General features: G+C 33.4%; 1 protein-coding gene across 1 annotated transcript in view; it reads right to left on the reverse strand.

Moving 5' to 3' along the window:
* Positions 1-18,704: 18,704 nt before the first annotated feature.
* Positions 18,705-22,960, reverse strand: part of LOC129223835 (zinc finger protein 608-like) — an 83,624-nt gene continuing 79,368 nt past the window's right edge. The window contains exon 5 of the mRNA XM_054858194.1: positions 18,705-19,277. Within this exon, the coding sequence (XP_054714169.1) occupies positions 19,252-19,277 (26 nt within the window). The 3' untranslated portion in view covers positions 18,705-19,251. The remainder of the gene's footprint in view (positions 19,278-22,960) is intronic.

Genomic DNA, 22,960 nt, shown 5'->3' on the forward strand with positions numbered 1-22,960 from the left:
ATTGTAATTTTCTTCAATTTTTAAAAAAAGTAGGCAATATTTTTTAATTTTGAAAATAAATTATTGATTAAGAAATTAGTATGCATATTATGGTTTCAAATAAATATAAAATTTACTTAAATTAAAAAAAAAATGTTTGAAAGGTATACTGTGACCCCTTAAAAAAGCCTCAGTACAAACTTAAATGAAAATACTCTTTTAACGTATTTTAATAATGAGACATATTTTAATAATGTCATAAAAATTAATGTTTATTGATTCTTCCACCATTCATACATGACACTTCTTTTATTGTATTGGGATAAAAAAAGTTCTTTGAAAGGTGAAAATTTGGCATTAAATTTTTTATAAGAGCTCAGAGTTACATGAATGTTTTCGGTCTTCATAATTTTATACATTTACATTTCTTACTCTGACTGCATCGTCTATCGAGGATTCAAAAAGTGTGCAGATTTATAAGCGCACTTTTGTCCATCCTCTAAGTGTTCTTGGACTTTTTTAGCTATTTTTTTTCTCTTGTCATTTAAATATTCTAGTGTTAAGTTACACTATGCATCGCTTCAAAGATACATAATCTATCTTAATAAATCATAAGTAATCAAGCAAATTAGGTAGTACGTGAAGTTTTGGTTAAGATATGCTTTTTGGACTATTTTGAAATGCAAAAACTGAAAAATAATGATAATTAAAAATTATAAAAGTGCTACTTGGATATTTTTTCCATGTCATTTTAGAAAAACTTAGTTGGTCTACCTTGTATATTTATGTACCTAACAGAAAAGTTGCATAGATTTAAAAACTATTTAGCAAAGTTGCATTACCTTAACAATTATAAGTTTCAAAATTTATTAAATCAATAATTTATCTATAAAGCTTTGCTAGTTACTTTGCATCAATTAAATTGTATTCTTTGCAATAATATGTAAAATGCATGAAAAAATTTTGGGGAAACAATGAAATTTTTGAAAAAAAAATTTCTTTTTTAAAAACCACATGGTTAAAAAAAAATTAAAATTAAAAAAAAAAAAAAACACTTGGTTTAAACCCTCCCCGCAGTTGCGACAGGGTAAACCCCTGTCACTGTGCCCTCCCAAAAAAGTTCTTATTCCGCAAATTTTGCTGACGATTCAGCAAATTAGGAGACTGTTTCTCAACATTGAGATATTTTTTTTATTTTTCAAAGTTTTGATTAATTATTTTTTAATAATGCGTAATGTTGCTTCTCATTAGATGTTATATTATGATATAGTGAGAAACAAAGGGATGTAAATGCCAAAATTAAAAATTTAGAGATAATCAGCACAAATAGTAGGTGAACCTCTGCTTTGTCTTGGGGACAAGAGATAGTATACTAGTAGCCCTGGTAGGCGCTGCTACACAGCATGATTTAGAACAACTTTTCAATGAAAGACTACCTAGGATCGAAACTTGAAGTGCTTTTTACTCATACTTAAAAATGTTCACTTACACCCCTTTGCCTCTGACTGCCTATATATATATATATATATATATATATATATGTATGTATGTATGATATGTGTGCAATGAGCATGCTCGTTTGTAATCATTCGGCTAAATTTGGTACAGTTGAACCTGTCTATCTCGAATTTTACGGGAGAGAAGAAAAATTCGAGATATGGAGGTTTAGAGATACAGAGGTTTTGGAAAAAGTTCTAAAAATAAGTAATTGGAGCAATGACTCGAAAGTAAAACTTTGGAAGCAATTTCACTAATCAACAATGTCCCCTTCCTCTCAGTTTCCGAATGGATATAATTGCTGGAAAAATTGCTTCTTGTACATAAAGTTTTAACTCTGGAGGATTATGTGACTGCTAATATTAAGAAAAATGCTTTTTGTCCCAAAATTCCAGTTAATAAAGATCGTTGGGGATCGAATTCAAGAAAGACACTTCAGTCGAAATTCGAGATATACAGATTTTCAGAAAATTTTATTCGAAACAAACATGGGGGGAAAACATTGAATTAATACTTTATGTGCAGGGAAAATGAAAAACTTCGACATAGGGAGGTTTTCGAGATAAACAGGTTTGACTGTATTTCATTCGGCAAATTGAGAATTTTTCCCCTCCCAAAAATTTAAACTCTGGGCCTCTTGGTTTTTTAGTGCAGACAACGAATTCATTTTGTAAACAAACAAATAAGACAAACACATAATTAAATCTCCATAAGATTTATTTTTCTAAAAAATTCAGCACTGGAACAATAAACGTTTGAGAAACAAACTAGTTTCTTCAGTTTTTTAATAGATAAAACAGACGAGAGCAGCTTAGTAACAGCAAATTCTTTGCGATTTTTATTTACAATACGGTACATCTTCACCCGTAGGGAAGGACAAATACATACAAGTATGTATGTATATATAATATATATATATCAACATGCTTTATCCATACATATATACACTGAAACTTTTTAGACTTTTTGAAATACAGAACAAAAAATACACTTATTTATGAAAAAAAAAAATCGAGAAGTTTAAACAAGGATATTTTTCCCGGACTTTAAGGCTTACAACGGCATAAAATAAACATATTAAATCGTTTAAAGGGGAGGTTCTTATCTTGGAGAGAGAGCTTTTTAAGCAAATCCGCAGACAATTTGTACGTCAATTTCAACAGAGATGGTTGAAAAGATTATTTAGGGCTCAAAGGACACATTTATTTCTTTTTTAGTATTAATAAATAAACCTAAAATTCATTTTATTTCGTGATGCTTGTTCATTGGATGAGCATTTTCTAGCTCAGTTTATTATTTCGGTATTATGACTTAACACACGTTCGTGTTATTTTTGAACAAAAACGTGTAATTTTGTTGTTGTTCAAACATTCTGCAAAAATAAACATATTTAATCTTTCATGGGGGAAGTTTTTAGCGATTCCATAAACAATTTGTACGCCAATTTCAACAAAGATGGTTGAAAAGATTATCCAGTGTTCAAAGGACACTTTTTTAAAATTTAGTATTATAAACGAACCTAAAATTCATTTTATTTTGTGAAGCATGTTCATTGGATGAGCATGTTCTTGCTCAGTTTATTATTTCGGTGTTATGACTAAACACACGTTCGTGTTATCTTTGAACGTAAACATGTAATTTCGTTTTGTTCAAACATTTTGCAAAAAATTATTATTTTTTTTATTTTATAAGGCTTATAATGGCATAAAATAAACAGATTTAATCTTTCATGGGGGAAGTTTTTAGCAATTCCGTAAACAATTTGTACGCCAATATCAAGAAAGATGGTTGAAAAGATAATTCAAGACTCAAAGGGCGAATTTATTTCTTTTTTTATTATTAATAAATAAAACTACTTCGTGACGCTTGCTTATTGGATGAACATGTTTTTGCTCAGTTTATTATTTCGATGTTATGATTAAACCCACGTTCGTGTTATGTTTGAACGCTAACATGTAATTTTGTAGTTCTTCAAACATTCTGAAAAAATTTAAAATATTTTTATTTTATCTTTTGCTGTAATATTTCCGGAACAAGACGAAATACCGCTCTTTAAAGAAAAGAAAAATCTTTGAATATTTATTACTTCTTTTCACCTGTTTTGCAACTTTTAAGTATGTTCTGTGACAACTACATTTTATGTAAAACTACGTAAGCTAAAATATTCCTGAATAATATAATTTTTAATAATTAATAATATAAATAGCATTTTTACTTAACTTTTCTCTTATGGCACTATTAGCAGTGCCCATGAAGAATGGTAAAATTTAAACTATATTACGTTAGAAGTTTACTCAAATGACTTGATTCTAGGCTATATTTTAAATAACGGATTTTTTTTCCCCTCATCGTCATCTAATAATTCTGACGTACATTTACGTCATGTTATTTATACTTTGAATCGAAAATATTTTTTTTATAATATTTTATGTGCGATTACTCATACATCTAGTCAAGTGCACGAGTAATGTTTTTTCTTCTGTTTCATTATTATTTTTAAATGCCACAACAATTTCAAATGTGCGTAGCAAGGAATTGCAGGTGTTAAAAGCACGTGCAGTTTTTTTTTTTTTTTTTGCAACTAAGCTTTTGAGTGATAAATAATCTCACAATTTAAGAAATAGTGGAATAATTGTTAATATTTTGTATATTACGGCTTTAGCAACCGCAATATCTCGCATCAACGCGATTAAATGATTTATTACACCTCTAATTTAAAGCGAGAGCATCAACTATTTAGTACTTTTAGTCGTATTTATATATATAAAAAAAAGCAATCAATTATGAACATACGCAAGTTTCATCTTTAAAACATGTTTGCTTTTAAACAAAGAATGTATGATGTTATGTTAAAAAAATAGAGTTAATAATTTTCACTTTTTTAATTATAAAAAAAAAAAAGAAATATTTACACACACAAAAAAAAAAGTTAAACACATTAAAAACTCTGTATTATAGAGCAAATATTGAAAAGGGTAGTTTTGGGAATAGTAAAATATTAAACAAAACAGAAAAATTGTAGAAAACTCAAAGCATTTATTTATAGGAAAATACTTCAAAGAAAATTTGAAAGTGATTCATAATATTATTTTTGCTTAAATTAGGATTCTGATGTCTGAATGATATTAGTGAAACCTAAGTAAGTTTACTACTTTGCTGTGCAGTATTTAGTGGTCTATTTACAGAGAGGGTGGTGTTTTTTTTTTTTTTTTGTACCTGACAACAGTTGCTAATTTTATGGGTTTTGCTGTGTTTGAAAAAATGTAATTTATAAATTATTTGTATTCGATAAATTGCTAAATTAAACTTAGGGCGGACATATGTCCCACAATGATCCTTAAGAGTTAAGTTCATAAACACAAACAACTTCTGAACAAAAGCATTCTCAAATTCAATTCGCTATTAAAGAATCAACTAAAAGTCAAAAATTACATGAAATAAAGTTTTGAGCTTCATTTCTAAGTTGGAACTATCACATAAGTATTACTGGTTGAATGAATCTAAATCTGGTCGATGAATTCAACAAAAAAAAAAAAAAAAAAAACGATTTCAACATAATTTGTCGACTGAGAAGTTAAATTGATATTAATGGATTATAATTCCCCCCCCCCCCCCATTTAATTTCAAATAACATGCCAAAAAATTTAACAATGTAATTTGAAAAATCCTTTCTAGGCTTTAGATTAATGAACATTTAAAACTTATTCTATATTCGATATGAAAACACTTAATTTGCAACATTCATATTCATCAAAGCTATGAGGCTGATGTTGAATTTCAGTGAAGAATATATCATGCATTTTTTTTTGGGGGGGGGGGCATATATGGTTTCCAACCGATTCAGAAGCCATCTTTTTCAGACCGCTCTAAAGTAGAAAATTAGTATTTTACAGAATATATTTTGTATAAAATATGAGGTACTTACAAGTTTCTTAGAAAAAATAAAATAAAATAACAATTTTTTGTTCAACTTAATAATTTCACATTGTATCATTACATAAACCATCAGTTTAATTTATATTTATTGATTGTAGGCATATAATGTCTTTAGCACGCTCAAAATGATTTCGACTTTTTTGTTGAGGTATAGTCTAAATATTTCTATGGTTTGAAAATTTCCAGAAAACAATTCACATTAGCCAATGTTAGAGTGTGGTTATTTAATTTTTACACGAAAGCAAATGCAATATATCATGCATTTTACCCTACATATATATAAAATTATATATTTATAGTAATTTTAAGTAGCAGCCTCACACGAAAAGCGATTTCAACGTGAATCTTCGGCAAACATCGATATGAAAAATACAGTACGAATTTATGATATTGAAGCCATTTTCATATGTGTGCTAAAATGTGCATAAAACTTCAATATTTTAACATCAAATGACAAGTTGCCTACTATACTTTAAGTAACATTTACAACTTGCAAAAATTATGCCCCATTTCAAAACCAATTGTATTTTAATAATGAAAATCAATGGACAACAGCGGTTTGTGATTAAAATTAGGTAAAGAGTTCGTTTCTTCAAGTTTACTTTTTGAGGTATATTCACAGTATAACCCCGTTTTAACGATTGTCAAGGAACTAGAGAAAGTTATCGTTAAATCAAGGATATCGTTAAACTGAGGGGCATATATTTTAGTGCAGTTAAATCCGGACCAGTGAAATGCATCATTAAATTGAGGAAATCGTTAAATCGGGTATCGTGAAATCAAAGTTATACTGTAGTTAGTAAATATATTTTTTATTTTAAAATGTTAAGAATATCTAACTTCTTTCCCCGATGTTCGAGGAAGGAATAAAAACTTGACAACACTAATTTCCGAGGTAACTACGGAAATTCCGTAGTTGCTGGAGGATATATACAGTCGAGCCTCCATATATCGAACTTCCACATATCGAAAATTTCTATATATCGAAATATCAGCAAATTTCAATGTCCATTACATAGAAAAATTGTTTCTATATATCGAAAAAATCTCTATATATCAAATTTTTTTTCGAGACATTCGTAGATTTTTTTTTTCTCCTGTTATGACTGTTTGTCTCACGAAAAGTTAAGGGAGAAAATTACGTTTACTAAAGGTTGCTAAAGAAACTCATAAGAAATCTGGGTTTGAGGGGTGTTTAGATAGGTCGTTGTTCTGTTTTGGAGTTCTTAAATTCCCTCAAGTTTATTTCAAATCTTAGTTGTAACCAGTAACACTGTAAAATCAGTTTCAAGTTATCCTTTTTGTCTGTTGATTATCATTCCTAGTCTTTTTAGCTTCAGTAAAAATCCTTACAGTGTCAAAACGAAAGTCCCCTCATGTTGCGAATCAAGTTGAACTGCCGAAGAAGTATGAAGGCACAAAAATGTAATTTCTGTTAATTTTTCAGTTATTAACTTTCGTTTAATCCGATGCTCGTATAAATTAGAAATTGGGTTTCATGCACGAAAATTAGCTTTAATTTTAATGTTTTAGGAGATTTTTAGGATAAAATAAGATCGTTTCTATCTATCGAAATTTCTATATATCGAAGTTTTTCCCGGCAATCCGCTACTTCGATATATGGAGGTCCGACTGTATATGGGTATAAGTATTAATTCTTAACTCATCGTTGACTCTGCTGAGGAGACGTTATTTTGAGGAAATAATTTTTTAAAACTTCTTTTACTGCTTCAAAATTAAGTACGTCCTCACTCTTAACTTAGTTTTAAATCATCATCATAATTTTCTTTCCTTTTCTCTAAATAAAGGGTGTCTCAAAATGAAAGCAAGATTTGAATTTGCCGCCATTTTTTGCAGTAAATTGTTGGCAACCCCGAAAAAAGGTCAGTTTGACATATGAGAGTTTAGGGTTATTAAACATGGAGCGTTATACGATACAATAACGCGTTCTTATAATTGAACAATCATTTCAAAAATAATGAAAGTTGAGACTGGTCCAACAGTTACTGTTAATGGCGCTCGATATCGCAACACGGTAATGCACGGGTGGTCGTGGGTCGTGGGGTGGCAAATAACCCCATAAGAAGAAATCTAATGATGTTAAATCACGCGATCTGAGGTGTCAATTCTGATCACTGGAACGAGAGAGTACATGACCAGGAAATGCCTGATGCAGTAATTGAATTGTTTCAATGGCTGTATGGTAGCACAACACTCCATTTTTACTAACCCTAAACTCTCAGCTGTCAAATTGTTCTTTTTTCATGGCTGTTATACGGTAAAAATTGTGGCAAATTCAAATCTTGCGTTAATTTTGGGACATTCTTTGTTTATTAAGAAACATAATCGAATCAAATGCTAACCCAACGCATAGTGATGCGAAATGAGATTGATAAATCATTGCTCTTTATACCTTGTTTCTGAACCACAAACCGCTGCTTGCTATTATTTGCACAGAATAAATCCGAACCTTAAACGAATATAGTATCGTTACATACTTGAGGGAAGAAAATGCACAAAGTATATGCTACGAACTTGTACACAAATAAAATGAAACAATTTACAAACTCCAAATCGAATAAAACGTCTCTTAAGCCCTAATTAATCCAAGTTATTACTTGACTTGAGAAGAAATTCTTAACACAGTTCATAAAATCTATTTTTAAAAGTCTCTAGAAAGACCAGAACCATAAATTTTTTCTGCATAATAACTAACGCCGTAACTGTACAAAGTTTCATGAGATCATAACTTCAGTGAATTATTTTAAAATTTCTACACATATTTTCACAGGATATACATATATGTACATATATATATCCGCTTTAGCTTAAACGACGATATATACACTATCAAAAGAGTGCACATGTAAAGGTATACATAACACTTGTCCCTGTCGGCGTTTGCATATTTTAAGTACGTCCCACGATACCTAATGCACTCAGACAATGACAACACAGAAGTGGAACCAGCCCACTGTACTGAAATTGCAATAAACATGGCAGTATCCTTGTAAGTTGACTCGAGTTTTTGAAAGCAGAAGTGAAAAATGCTGACTATTCCTTCCATCAGAAGCGACAATGCCTTTTGCACTCAAGTTCTTGAGGTTTTTTGACTCACTGCCAGTACCGTGCGCTGGCTGCAGGCGATTTTACTTGCATGGGGTGGATGGGCTTGCAGTCGACTGGTGGCGGGGGACCCGGAGCGACAATGGCTGCAAAAAAGAACGGGAAAAGAATTTTAATAAACAGTATGAATGAGAAGAAAAAAAAAATAATAAACACAGGATGATTCATAAAGAGGGATGTGGTTTCATAAGGCTACAAATTTGAAAATACAGTGGATTTGAGAATACAGAGAATAAAGCTGGATTTTGTTTTTGAGAATTTGATTCATTAAAGCGGCTGATGCAATTAACCGGCGTCCACTGTATTGGACCTGCAGCTCTCTGATGGAGTTTGAATGGAAGAGTGAGTTGTAAAGTTTCTGTTTGCTACCGCCTGATGTCTCTACATTAGGGTGGTTTCAAAAAAAAATTTTTTTTTCAGCTAGAGTCCAGGACACCCCCCCCCCCCCTTTTTTTAGACTTACTAATAGTAAATTTTAGCTTCTTACTCAAATTTTAAGAGGGTGCTCAATGACCCCTTAATTTAACATTAGCCGTAGCAGAGAAAATGCCACAATTTTAGAAGCATTTAATTTCACCAGCTGTTTTTTTGTAAATAATTATTATTGCAATGTATATGCATATTACTAGTGTATATGATAATGCAGCTTTTTTTTTTCATTTCAATAAATTTTGTTAACCCCCCTCCCCATACTTAATGAAGTTTGGGGGAGGGGGTTGAGCACCCTCTTTCAGTTGAAATAGGAAGCTAAAACTCTTCCAGTATATTATTATCCATAAGTCTAAAAACATTGAGGGGTGTCCTGTTATCTAGGAGAAACTTTTTTTTACATGTATTTTTGAACCACTCTACTCTACATGTTATCGTATGTGTCGCACTAGTTATTTATTATTCAGTTAGTGAAAATGGCGATCAAGCCAGGGGTCAAGGGCGGATTCAGGGGAGGGTCAAAGGGTCAGCTGACCCCCCTCTGACAAGAATTTTATCATAATTATTATTGAACTTGAATTATTTAGAACCAAGAAAAAAAAAAAAAAAGCTCATGGAATCAATGTTAACATTTTTTTTAAATTTTTTGCTTGGTTTCTCATTTTTAGGAGGGGGCTCTTGTTATTTGAGGGGGCGCCCTTGACCTTAGGGAGAGGCACCCCTGGATCAAGGGACAGGTGATTTGGCACTTAATGATTGGCCCCTTGGTCACCAGACCCAAGACCATGTAATTTTTTCCATGTAAAGGATACCTCCTTTTCCTGTTAATCTTGACGGACTAAAAAAGTGAACCACTGCAGCAATTGCTTCTGCGACTGCGCACATGCTACAGTGTGTACGACAGAAGTTTTGGTAAAGGTATGATATGGCTCAGGCAATGTCAGGGAAAAATGCTATAAATATGTAAAAAAAAAAACCTCGTTTTTGTTCCATTTTTACTCTTGGGAACCACACCGTTCTATTTGAATCACCCTACACAATAAACATGACGAGGAGAAGGGATGTAAATGACAAAAGAAAGATTTAGCGTAAAACGAGGGCACAGTTTAAATCATATGAGAGTTTTCATGCAAAGCTTCTTCTAAATCTAAACCATGTAGAATAGCCGCACCTGTCAAAGCTGCCACTAACAACTTATAGCTGCAAAACATGCTGATGCTTTTCATAGTAACTTGTCACGCTTTTAAAGTGTTTTTCGTGACAGTTTTTGACAAGGGAGTGGGGGTAACAAGAAGTGTGACAGCACATTTTTAATGACAAATCGTGTGGACATGTGACAAGGGGGAATATGGTGAAGTGTGACACATTGTGACAAAAGGCGGAAGAAGGACAAAAAAGTTGAAAAAAGTGATTTATGGACAGCCTCTACGGCTTCTGTAAATACGAGATGCCTTGTCAGTCATTTTGATTAAAGCCTTACATTGTAGCTTAAGTAGCGACACGCCCGCCATCTTGGGGCTAAACGCCGTCTGCTGTCATGAAGTAACTTCTTGATGGTTGTTGAAGTGTTTTGCTTCTTGATGGTTGTTGTTCTTGATTGTGGATCAACATGAAGTGAATAAGAAACCACAATCAAGAAGCAAAACACGACACTTCGCCATAGTAGACATAGGAAGAAAGCGGCATGAAACCCCAAAATGGCGGACGTGTCTCTACTTCAGCTGCGATCAAGAGCAAAATTTTGATGCCTTCCGTGGTTTTCTTTCTTTTGGCAACCGTGGTTTCCGTGGTTGATGAAAAAGTGATATGTGAAAAAGCGATAACTGCCAATATATATAGTCCGCTCGTGTTTTCTGGCATCAAAACGGCGACAACGACTCGGCCTAGAAATTATAGCCCATCCATCTACTTCTGGGTGCCTCAATTGGGTTGTGTCAGGGGTGTCCAACTGGTCTGTTTCTAAGCTCGACTTAATATGTTAATAATGTGGTGACGCCTAAAAGGCAGAAAACCCTTCCATTTTGCTCAGCTAAAGCTTTCAGGCATGGGAGCTTATTAAGTGCAAACGATGTTCTGACCCACAGCCGGTTGTCATCTTCCTCCCTTCATATGGAGTTCGGCTACCGTATCTTTCCTATGCGGCACCAAGAATGTTCCAATTTGCTCTAAGTACCAATCCATCCAAGCTCTTCCTTAGCACATTGGGATCGCTTAGGCTTGTCTTCAGAATGGTCAACTCTCGATATCTCGAAGTCCCAAGAGACCAGACAACACCTTCGAATTATTGGTAGCTTGAATATGGTAAATAGCCAATCTCGTAATTTAATGAAGTGACTGATCTCGGTGGAACTTTCCTCCTCGCCGTCCCAAAAGGGAATAATTTCTCTACTGGAATACTTCCTTTGGACAAGGAGAGTAGTCACTAGCACAGCCAGAATTTGTCTTCTGAAGGGTTACGGTTGGGGCATAAAGGTTTTTGAATGGATAAAATTGTTGCATTAGAATTAGCAATATCTTTTTAAATCAAAGATTCTGGGGGTTGACCTTCAAGACTCCTTCGAGGTACCCCAGGCAGTTTTTTCCTCTCATAGACGCTATTTTTATTTTTCAATATTAGTGCCACCCAAGGCCAAGGCGGACCCCGTATCAGTTTGGTCGCCGGGCCCCTTCCCGCCAAATAACTTGTTGAATTTATACTACTCCGATTCCGAGTCGGTGCCCCTCAAGGAACGGGCCCCTAGTTTCCGACTATGATATGGCCTCTCGTCGGCTCTGGTGCCACCATGCCTTTAGCTAATATTGTACTAATGGGCAAAAAACTGATGAGATAAGAATCAAAATCAACACCCCTGTACGAATGTGTGAACGAAAAGAAGTATGCATATTATTAATGACCCCCCCCCCCCCCCCCCAAGTGAAAAGTTCCACGAAGGAGAAATGTTTCATGTTTCTTTTATTACTCTGTCGTAATCAGTGGCGTAGCGAGAAAAATTCCTTGGGAGGGGTTAATTTTTTCTGAAGTTTAAAGTAACCTTGATCAATACTGCCGTCATAAGAAAGAAAGCTCTGTCTCCAAGAGAAAAAACGTTGCGCAAAACAGGAAGACATAAGCTTTTTACCGTCATAACAGCTATTATATTAAATAAAAATCTTTTAGCTCATAAACAAAACCCTTCAGGTTCCACTGAAAAATGATTTTTTGGGGCTCATGGGGGGGGGGTTCTGACCCCCCTATCCCCCCCATGGCTACGCCACTGGTCGTAATACAGCAATAACTTTGATGACAGCTTTTAAATGATGCAATTTTTATATTTTCTCTTTTAATTTATTGAGAAAATTCCACTGTTATATGGATTCCTCACTTGCCAACTCGACTAACTCCATAAAACAAAAAGTGGAGAATAGTTATGAAGAAGATGGGGTGATCCATAGGAGTGAATAGGCCCTCGCGTTACATTTTTTACCATCACGTGATCAAAAATGTACTGAATCAAAACTTTAATATAAATTCACATGTTAAGCATTGATAAAACACTATTCAAGCACACTGTTAAAAAAAACCTGAAAGTTCAGATAGTTTTCTGACTGATTTTAACAGAATATTTCCGTAATGCTTCAAAACGTATTTTTTCCTTCCAAAAACAGAAATATCACGAAAGGAAGTAACGAAAACAGAATTTTTCCATTTCTAGGGTTGCCGCTGTGCTGTACTTTGTTAGTATTCTGATTAGCCTTCAAGTTATGATAAACATCGCTTTTTGATAGTGCTTATTAAATCGCACTGTTACATTTTTTAATTAAAAGCTTATTTAGAATAACAACTCAGATGTCGAAGACAAAATAGATAGCTTGCTATTTCATGCCTGGAAAGTAATATACTCGTATGTCGAAATTGTTTTTACGCCTTTGGACTTTGTAAGTTTGGAAAAATGTTTGCGCCATTTTCAGACAGGCAGCTGTGTTTTGATCGCCCTGGTGATTTGATGTGAGTTTTACTGAGTCAGTATTAGAATATTATTGCGGTGTATTATTTTGCTCAATACTTCGAACAATTCTGTTCGTTAGTCATATTGTGTGTTCTAGCGGTGAGAATAGTTTTAGAATCTCGTGTTATCCATTTAAAATAAAAGCTATTGGATTACTTGTGTACAGACGCAATGGAGACACTTAAACTTAGCACCGCTGGTCACATGTAAGTATTGTAGAATATCTTTGAACATGTTAATATACAAATGTATTTTTCTTGTTAATATGCATTTGATAGAATTCCGATGGTAGCTGATTTAGAGTTTATAGAACTATTATAAAGTTACTGTTTTTGCTCTAACGCGGAAATCACGGGGGGGGGGGGGGGGGGGGTATACATCATCTGAGTAAAAAATTCTTCACGTGTATGTCAATGATTCTGTTTTTAAACACAGTAAATTGGTATGCGGTACCCTCCATCAGGTATATTATTCCAAGATAAAGTCAACCGTTTTTTAATGGTATTTTATTTGACTCATTCTGCAAAAAAAATATTCTATTTTTCATGTATGCTTTTCCATGCCATGCCAGAATATGTACGAGGAGATGTGGAAGAAAATATCGAGCAGTATCAGCATCAAAAATTGGTGTTATATTCAAATCCACTAATTTCCTTGCTGGTACTTTTCGATTATTTTTATTCATCTGAAGGTGCAAATTTCAAGATAGATGCTTGAAAGGTAAGTTATCAAGCAAAAATTTCACTTAAAATATATTTAAGTAATAAAAACAAATTAAAAAAATAATAGTGTTTGAATGGTTAACTATTTTTATAATATATATTATTTTAAACATAGGATAGAAAAACGAGAGTGAAATTTCAGTAAAATATGTAAAAATGAGAAACGAAAAAATAGCGCAACGAAAAATCAAGAACCGAAAGTTCTGTAAAGATACAGAAAATTTAAAAACGGAAAAATAGATGAACGAAAAATTTAAAAACGGAAAAATAGATCAACGGAAAGAAGAGAAATGGAATTTTCGTTAAATCACGGAAAATTTATAAATGGAAGAACAGAACTAAACGGAGAAATGAGAAATGGAACTTCTGTTAATTCACGGAAAATAATTTAACGGAAACGTAATATTTACGGCAACTTTGCTGCCGGTACTTTATCCGTTATTTTCAGGAAATTTTTTTAACAGTGCAGATATGAAGAGTTTTTTTTTAAAGTGGAGTTAATCGATATGTCAATTGAGGCATCTATATAAAATTTACATTGCAGTATATAAGTCGCTCGGAATTCTATGCGGTTACGTCCAGAAAAGGCTGAGAAAATTATTTTTTAATACATAAAACTTCCAAAAATGTAGGTTTGTTAATGGCGTTTTGATGCAAATGGTTTGAAGCCACCATTTGCATCAGAAGAGCATTTCGATTATATACTTTTTTGTTTAAGCTTTAATAATTAAGAAAATTATTTAGTTCATCAAAATTTGTAAGTCTGAAAATATTCCAAAACAGACTAAACAGACAGAAACAGACTTCCGAACCTAAATTTCTTATTAAACATGTCAGTTGCTGCTCTCATTTACGAAAAAATTTGCAAAACGCAAGATTAAACTCTTAAAATTCCTAAGATCGAGGGAAAAAACACAGATCACGTGAATGAGAATTCTTATTCACGTTTTAGTAATTGCTACCATTGGAGTTGGTAAATTATTAATCTTAAAAAGAAGTTCCATCCAGAACTAAACGAGCCTATTTTCCCGTGTATCGACTTTCTAGTACCTGATCAATGTTTTCAAAGTTAGCTAAAATCGCGAATTATTTCCAACATAACTTTTTAACATTTTAAGCTGATTTCTAGAAATTATGCTTCGCTCATCTGACGAAATAGATGCGTAAAAAATAAATAAACGAACTAATAAAGTAGTAGCACTCTTAAACAAAGCAGCTAATATAGTTCTTACCATCAAAAAAAATCGTAGAGATCTGTTGTGACAGAAAGTTGCTTGCATTTTGTTCTTTTCATTTCAATCGCATATAGGCCAAAAAAAACCTCACCTTTCATGAATTTTACTCTCGCTGCTTCATGGATATAATAAGCTATTTTAATCATTAATATGCTATATTGAATCTTATGTATATTTATTTATGCCAAAACATTTGAAGGTCACTTCATTTAAGATTTATTTATGACATCGGTTTCAGATAAGGATGCACCAATAAGCAAATTGGCCGATTACCGATAAATCGGCTCTAGCCGGTCAATGATTAATTTTAATGCTACCAATTCACCCGTCACTTTTTTAGAAATAGTGAACAGTTTATCTCTGAGAGACGATTTTCTTAATTCCTCTTTCCTAATTTTCCAAAAATAATTTTAAAATTTCATGCAATTTCTTTCAGCAAATTTTCATATTAATGTTAATAAAATCGCATAATGTTAACTAGACATGAAAGGCAGCCTGTGGTCAGCAGGTAAATTTAGAAGCATTTTTTAATTAATTATTTTATTTTAATTATTAGTAGCCATTTAATACAAGTTTTTTGTTTATTGATTAAAAAAATATATAAGGTTATCTGAAAGCACTACTCTCAAAGGAAAGAAATTGACTTAAGAAACATGATGCAACATTGTATGTAGTTGCATATAACGTCAGAGAAATTGTGAAAGGAAGTCTGCTTCCAGGAGACCACATAGCACCTACAGCCTTGAAATTTGGTACAAAATTACTTCGAGCGCCGGGAGTTTGCGCTTAGGGTTTTTTTTATTTTTAATTAGTTCTTTTCTAATTCATTTTTAAGCTAAAATTTCACGTAAATTGCATAATAAAGGGATGAAAAACTTCCCAGACCCCTTAACATTCTATGTCGTTCGAAAGATATGTTTTTTCCGCATCAAATAAAGATTGTTCCAACTTGCTCGATTAATTAGAACAGCATATATAAGGGTTTCTATTTTAGTGGAAAATCCTAGGCTCAACTTAATTCAAGTCCTGAGCTGAAGAGAAAAATATATTACCCGATACCACGAATTTGAGACTTTTTAAACGTACAAAACTGCCGTTTTGCAATGCTCAGGAGCCTTTTAGTACCTAAAGCTCTGCAAGTTAGATTAAAACCCGGGAAAAAGGGGTGCTTTTTCTTCTAAACGGAGCTCGCAACACGTTTTTAATCCGATTCTTTCTAACTGACGATTTAAATCTTTGCGAATCAAATAAGGTTGCGAAGCAATCTTCGGGGATTGGTGAGCGGATATGAGCAGGGGCAGAGCACCCTAGTACATATTTTGTATAGTAGTTTTTTACCCTAGTATTTTTTTGTATACGTGTCTTAATAAAGTTATTCTGACACATATTTCTTCTTCGCTTTTGCTTGTTAATTTATGGATTACTAGTGGTACCCGCACGGCTTTGCACGTAATAGAAAAGTAAAAGGTCTTTTGGTTCGCCTGTATATTTACAAATAATGTATGGTGAATTTTCTCGCCAATTGGCTTTTACCCATGTTACGGTTCCACGTTATGATAATTTCGTAATTTACTCGTCCATCTTATATTTTTGTTCTTAAAATTGGATTGGAAAAAGAACCACATTGAATTTTCGAAAAATCGCTTCGAGGTGCACACCCCCATGGTACAAACTAACTTTGTGCCAAATTTCATGAAAATCGGCCGAACGGTCTAGGCGCTATGCGCGTCACAGAGATCCGGACAGACAGAGGGACATTCAGCTTTATTATTAGTAAAGATTTAACCGGTGTAATTCATTGCTCTTTCGCAGCCAAGAAAGAGCAATTCATTTGAAACCATCAAAAAAAAATTTTTTTTTTTAAATCTTTTTGCCTATAGTTGAACACATTTCCCTGTTTATTTACTAAACACCACGCAGAGGGGAAAAAAAGTACAATCAAAGTAAAAAAAAATTTGTATCAACCCCACCGGTGCAACATGAACTTAACATAGTTTTTTTTATGCATCTAAATTATGAGGGGTTGTTTTGCACAGTATTAGAAGGATAACGAATTTAATTCGATATTTTTCTGCATGTCTATAAATATCTAATTTTTATACTATACTTTCTAATATGAAACTTATACTATGAAATAATTGTCTCACTGCTTAATATTTAAAAACTTTCATTTTTATTTTATAATTTAAAACTATTAGTACAAATTTGTGCCTTTGTTTGGTTTTATTTATTTATATATACTGTATAACTTCGATTTAACGAATTGCACAATTTAAGGATACATTTCACTGATCCGGATTTAACTGTATAAAACATCTATGCTCCTCGATTTTACGATAACTTTTTCTAGTCCCTTGGCCAATCGTTAAATCGAGGTTATACTGTATATGGTTTTTTTTTTTTTAAATATTCAACTAAGCATAAGAACAAATTAATAACAACAAATTTGATTACTAGGTTTCTACAACTTATAATTCTCGCGAATCTTTTCTCTGATAAAATATAGCTTTTTAACTTGATATTTTGCATTTTCTTGAAATTTACATTTTGAAAAATTTCACCTTGGACCCCCCCCCCTCCCCCCCATTCTTTTGGACTCGTAGTTTCAGAAACCTCACTGATTTTCAAAACCCGGCGTGATTATATATTGATTACTTTTTTGTACCGATTGTTTAACATTTAAATTAATTGATAAATTATACATTGAATATAATTTTATATTGACTGTTTTTCCTTTATGACGTTTGATATGTTTTTCCATTTTCCTTTTTTAGGAATGCATAAAAAGCTCTACTAATGCTGAAATAGATCCAGCGATTGGAGGAAACCTCGTTTGATTTGTAAATAGCACTCTTTTTTTCGTACATTTGTATTATTGTTAGCATCAAAACAACAGTTGAGGCAGTGAGAAGCAAAGGGATGTAAGTGGACATTTTCAAGTTTTGAGTAAAACGCGTTTAAAGATTAACTTTTAGGTAGGCTTTCATTAATTTTTTTTTTCTCTAAATCACAGCAGCAACTACCATAGGGCTACTACAGTCGACGCTCGTTATAACGATTCCTGTCGTCCAAACAAAATCGGTCGTTATAACGTATTGCATGTTATTTAGTCATTTTTATTTAAATGCACGGATAGTTTCTCATAGTTATGCTTCTTTTTAAAAAGAAAATCAAGAAACTAACAAAATAACGATGTAATTTTAAAAATACTTTGAAAGTTTTTTTCTCTTTTTAAAATTGTTATGCTGCAATAGCAAAAACTTTCCGCTTGTTTGAGTTTTTAAAAAAACATATAATTCGTAATGTCTACCATTTATATGCGGTTTTCATCACTTCTTTGACCCTATACCAACAAATAATTCTCTTCAATGGAAATATTTTACCTTTAAAAACATAAAATGTTTAAGTATTAGTTTTTGAATAGTTAGTTCTGAGAATTATCAAAAAATTGAAGCTTAGTTTTGGACGTTATATTAGAATGAACGGATCAATTCGGTCGCTCTCATGGACAGTAAAATGACATTGCATCTATGGAAAAGGAAATGGGACTTCATGCATCGGTCGCTATAACGGAAGGGTCGCAGTAATAGGAGGTCGTTCTATAGAGCGTTGACTGTAGTACCATTTCTTGCCTCAAGATAGAGGAGAGGTTCACCTACCATGTGTACTGGTTATCTCCAAATTTTTAATTTTGCCACTAACATGCCTTTGAATCTCACTGCCTCAGTTCAGCTCTGTTAATGATTTACTTAATTGGTGAAATATTTGTATCTTCCCACAAAAATTTGACAAAAAACTTTTATAATCACTTTATTGCCTTTATTACACATATACATACTGAGTCAATTAGCGATGAAGATATTTCAACGAACAATGCATATCACTTCAACAAAATGACGTTCCTACAGTTGGCAAAAACATGAAGCCTTTAATGGAGCTATGAAAAAATCCGTAAACTTGATAATGAAATTTCTTTTTATGCAACACATGACTAGCATCCGCTTTTTAGACTTTCAAATAACAATCGAGCACAATAGCCGTGCCATAGTTTTTGTTGTATCACAGGCCAAAAAACGATGCGACAGTTCACACCCTTAAACATGGTTCTCATTTCTGCGTGAATTTTTCACTTTCTTTGGTGGAGGAAATCGGCGAAGCACAAAGCCTAGTTAGTCCAAGTTGTTCCTGAAGAAATAATCTACACAACGTACGGTGCCTGCATAAGTATGTACACGCTGAGAGATCAAGCAAATTCAGGCACGAAAAGTTCGGTCAAATGCGGCCAATCCTGGATAAACGAATCAGTAACAGTCAATTTTCCACAAAGTCAATTCTCTTTGCTCAGGTATAAGATTTCTGGGCGGTAACTGCAAAAGAAAAAGCATTTTTAATCCATCGTCCACTTAAACATTACGAACAAATACATAAATCAGATATATGTGGAAATGATCTTCACTTAAATGTTCATCCGTTTTCGTGCCTAAAAACATTAACCATTTTTTAAATTCCCTTTTCCCCTCGATGTGTAGTTGGGGCAAACTTAACCTGGCAGCATTGTGAAAGCTACGCGGATCCTGATCACAGCACTACGAAGCTGCCACGTTAGGTTTGACCAAACTATAATAGCCCGAATTTTAACAAAGAACAAGTTAAATTTTTAAATTAAGAATCATACTTCTATTTATCAGATAAGCACATCGATTGTGGACATATTCACCCGCTGAGCTGAACCTCACGTCTAACTCCCACAAGACGATTTGCCCCTCGGTCAAAGAAACTGACTAGAATGTCTTCTTATTGGTTGAAGAAGGCTCCCAACCGAAGGTTTGGTTGTCTGACCACAGGTCAAATCGTTTGGTGCATACGGGCGTCTGTCAGTAACTCGAATGGTTGAAGAAAGCTTCGACCGGCGGTTTTCTGACCGAGGATCAAATCGTCTGGTGAATACGAGTGTCAGTCAGACACTCAACAGCCGATATAAGCCTTCGGAATGGTTGAAGCAGATTTCGACGGATGATCTGTTAGATTGAGGTTGAGCAAGGCTGGCAAATATGACCGTTAGGTGATTCGGTGTACTTTACACTAATTTATTTTTCAAAACAAAAAAAGCTGAAAAAGTAAAAACTTTTTATTCTTCCTCTTCAGAAAGTCAGTATTAGTTGTAAAGTAATTTGGAACATTTCTAAAACTTTGGAGAATAAAAGATTTATAATCATTATTTTGCCACGCATTTGATGTTGTAAAAAGTAAAGCTATTGGCATACACTTTAAATATTTTCACATATATCAGATTTAAACAAACACAAAACACAACAATCACACTTGAAAACTTACTTACCTAATCGTAGATTTTATTTTGAATAGCTTCTGAAAGAAGTTCTAGAGAAGATCCATTCTAGTAGCTGTGAAAAAATAGTCGCCTTGCTCGCAATGATAAACCTCAAAATACTTTCCCAAATCAAAACTGAATTCTTTCCAAACTAATTACTTGTCCGAGTAATTCATTTCGGATAAATAAATTTGAAATTGAAGTCAAATTTTGTTACATCGCCGTTCTAATTATTGTTGATTTTATACTACCTAGCAAGAATATGCAAATTGCGAACTGTCTACAAACGTATTTGTTGTCTTGCTGAAAGAAAATAACAGAAAGGCCAGGATCTATGAATTTTGGGGCCCTCTTCAAAGAATCAGCAGAGCCGCTAACTGCCTACTGGATTTCTACGCCACGGAGAGTCACGGGCCTCTTAAGTACAGCGCCCCCTCCCTCACTGCAGGTACGTAGATCCGGGTATGACAACAGTCCATTAAACAGAATACTGGAATTTAATGAGTAATTAATTTGTCAGCGGCTAATTTATACACATTTGGTATCTTATAACATAAGATAACAAAGACATTGAAATACTTCCACTAAATAACTGGCACCCCCACCTTAAAAACCTCTGCCGAGAGGAAAAACAATTATTGAAAACTGACGTGCATAGTTATAACATGTTTTAAAAATATTTTCGATGAATATAAGTGCATTTTGCAGCCGTTCGTGTACTAATGTTCCTCAAAAACAGACTGAGGAGACGAAAAGTACTGCTATACTCGTTAGTCGTAATGACGTCATAAAAGCTATGAATTTAAAGTTTTGTACGCTTCGACGTTATTTGTACCAAAGTTAGTACAGTGAAACCTGTTTAAGTTGACCATAAGCAGGGCACGACTTTAGTGGTCAGTTTATTGAGGTTGATTTATGTGATATAGGACTAATTCTGTACCCGAAAATGCGGTCAACTTAACAGGTTTTACTGTACCAGAATAAAGCCCACCAAAATGCCCTTATCTATATATATATAAATGAATGTTTGTCTGTATGTCATCCATGAACTCAAAAACTACCCGGCAGATTTGGCTGAAACTTTCACCGTTTGTTATTTTTGGTACTGGGAATGTTTATAGACCAGTTCGAAAAAAATCCGATCGATAGTTCCTTTTTTATTCTAATTTAAGTCACAATCCATTGGATAAATACGAATAAAATTATCGGCTGCAGAAATTGATTCGCGTGAAAGATCTCATTGATAAGAAGTTAGCTGTTGCCATTTTTCTTGAGTTTGAACAAATAAATTCTTTCTTTATTGTTTTATGGCTTTTCATGCAACGGGGGGGGATTTAAAACTTTTTCTATTTGGTATTTTTAGCGATTGATTGATCTTGCAAACTGCGCGAGTACAAAATTTGAGTATAGTCACGGCTTCACTTGATACCTGGACCGATTATTATGAAAATTGCTATATATATGTATTTTTCCAGGGAGAAGGTGCATAATATGCTCATTGAAGCCACTCGCCACCAGGTGGCACTGCAGAGTAGCAACTTCTGCCCCGTTCAACCGATTGTCATGAAAATCAGTATAATGATGTATTTTTTTGTTTGCGTAGCAACGCGCGTCGGGTACAGCTAGTCTTGGAATAAAACTGAATTGTCCCTTTTCTATGTAATCAATTAACTGAAAGTCTACGGGGCAATAACTATGTGACGCCTTAAGCGGTACGCACAACTCAATAACAACAAAGTTGTGCATTGGGTCCTTATATATTAAGAAATCATTGTACCATGAATGCTACAACTGAAAACAAACAAGAAGCTAAATGTAGAAGAATGGAAAAAAATGCATCTCAATTAAACTGTTAAATCAATGCTGGAATCAGTTTAATGCTGTGGGTACCTACAAAGGAGGGGGGGGGGGGGTGTCAAGCGGAGAATGTGGTGTCTTTGATATTTTTAGGTGGGGTCTTGATATTTTCATCGGAGGTACCTTCCTTACGGAAAACACTATCGCTCATAGAGAGGGGGGAGGGGGACTATTGTGTGAGTACTAAGTACTCTGCTTGAAACGACACAGCGTTTGCACCAGAAGAGATACTGACACATAATCCTTTCCTGATTCTTGGCTCACAGATTGACAATAACTCGGGAATCTATAGCATTCAAATTAGATTCTTTGCTCAGAGAGGCAACAAGCAAGTCATTACTGGGGGTCAAGTCATAAAAATGTGTCACACATTATAAAACATTTCATACTGGTTAAATAAAATAGTACCAAATTTACAAACAAAAACTAAGCAGAGCAAACACATCCTTCATTTTAAAAAGCAAGCCATAAATTAAGCAATAACATGAAAAGTTAGGAAGCAAAATAAACTATTCAACTAGCAAATAATATTTTCGCAAAAATTAATACTATGAGTATTACAAAACTTGAAGCAATAAACATTATAAACGATTACTTTTAATATTTCTGACTTACGATAAAATAAATAGTAATAGCATATGATTTCATAGATGTACTTTTCAGTTGCACTTGACACTTGTCATCAAATTGAAATTGATGAAACGGTCCTATTCTTAAAAGGGGAGTGCACATTTAAACTGGTTTAAACTGAGAAAAAAAGGAACTAACCCTAACCTTTTTTTTCTTTTTGACAGATAAATGGACTAATTTTTCTTAAGATTAAATTTTAGCTCCTGAGTTTTATCTGAAAACTAGAAAAAATCC

Source organism: Uloborus diversus, chromosome 6, assembly GCF_026930045.1.
Source record: "Uloborus diversus isolate 005 chromosome 6, Udiv.v.3.1, whole genome shotgun sequence".
NCBI lineage: Eukaryota > Metazoa > Arthropoda > Arachnida > Araneae > Uloboridae > Uloborus > Uloborus diversus.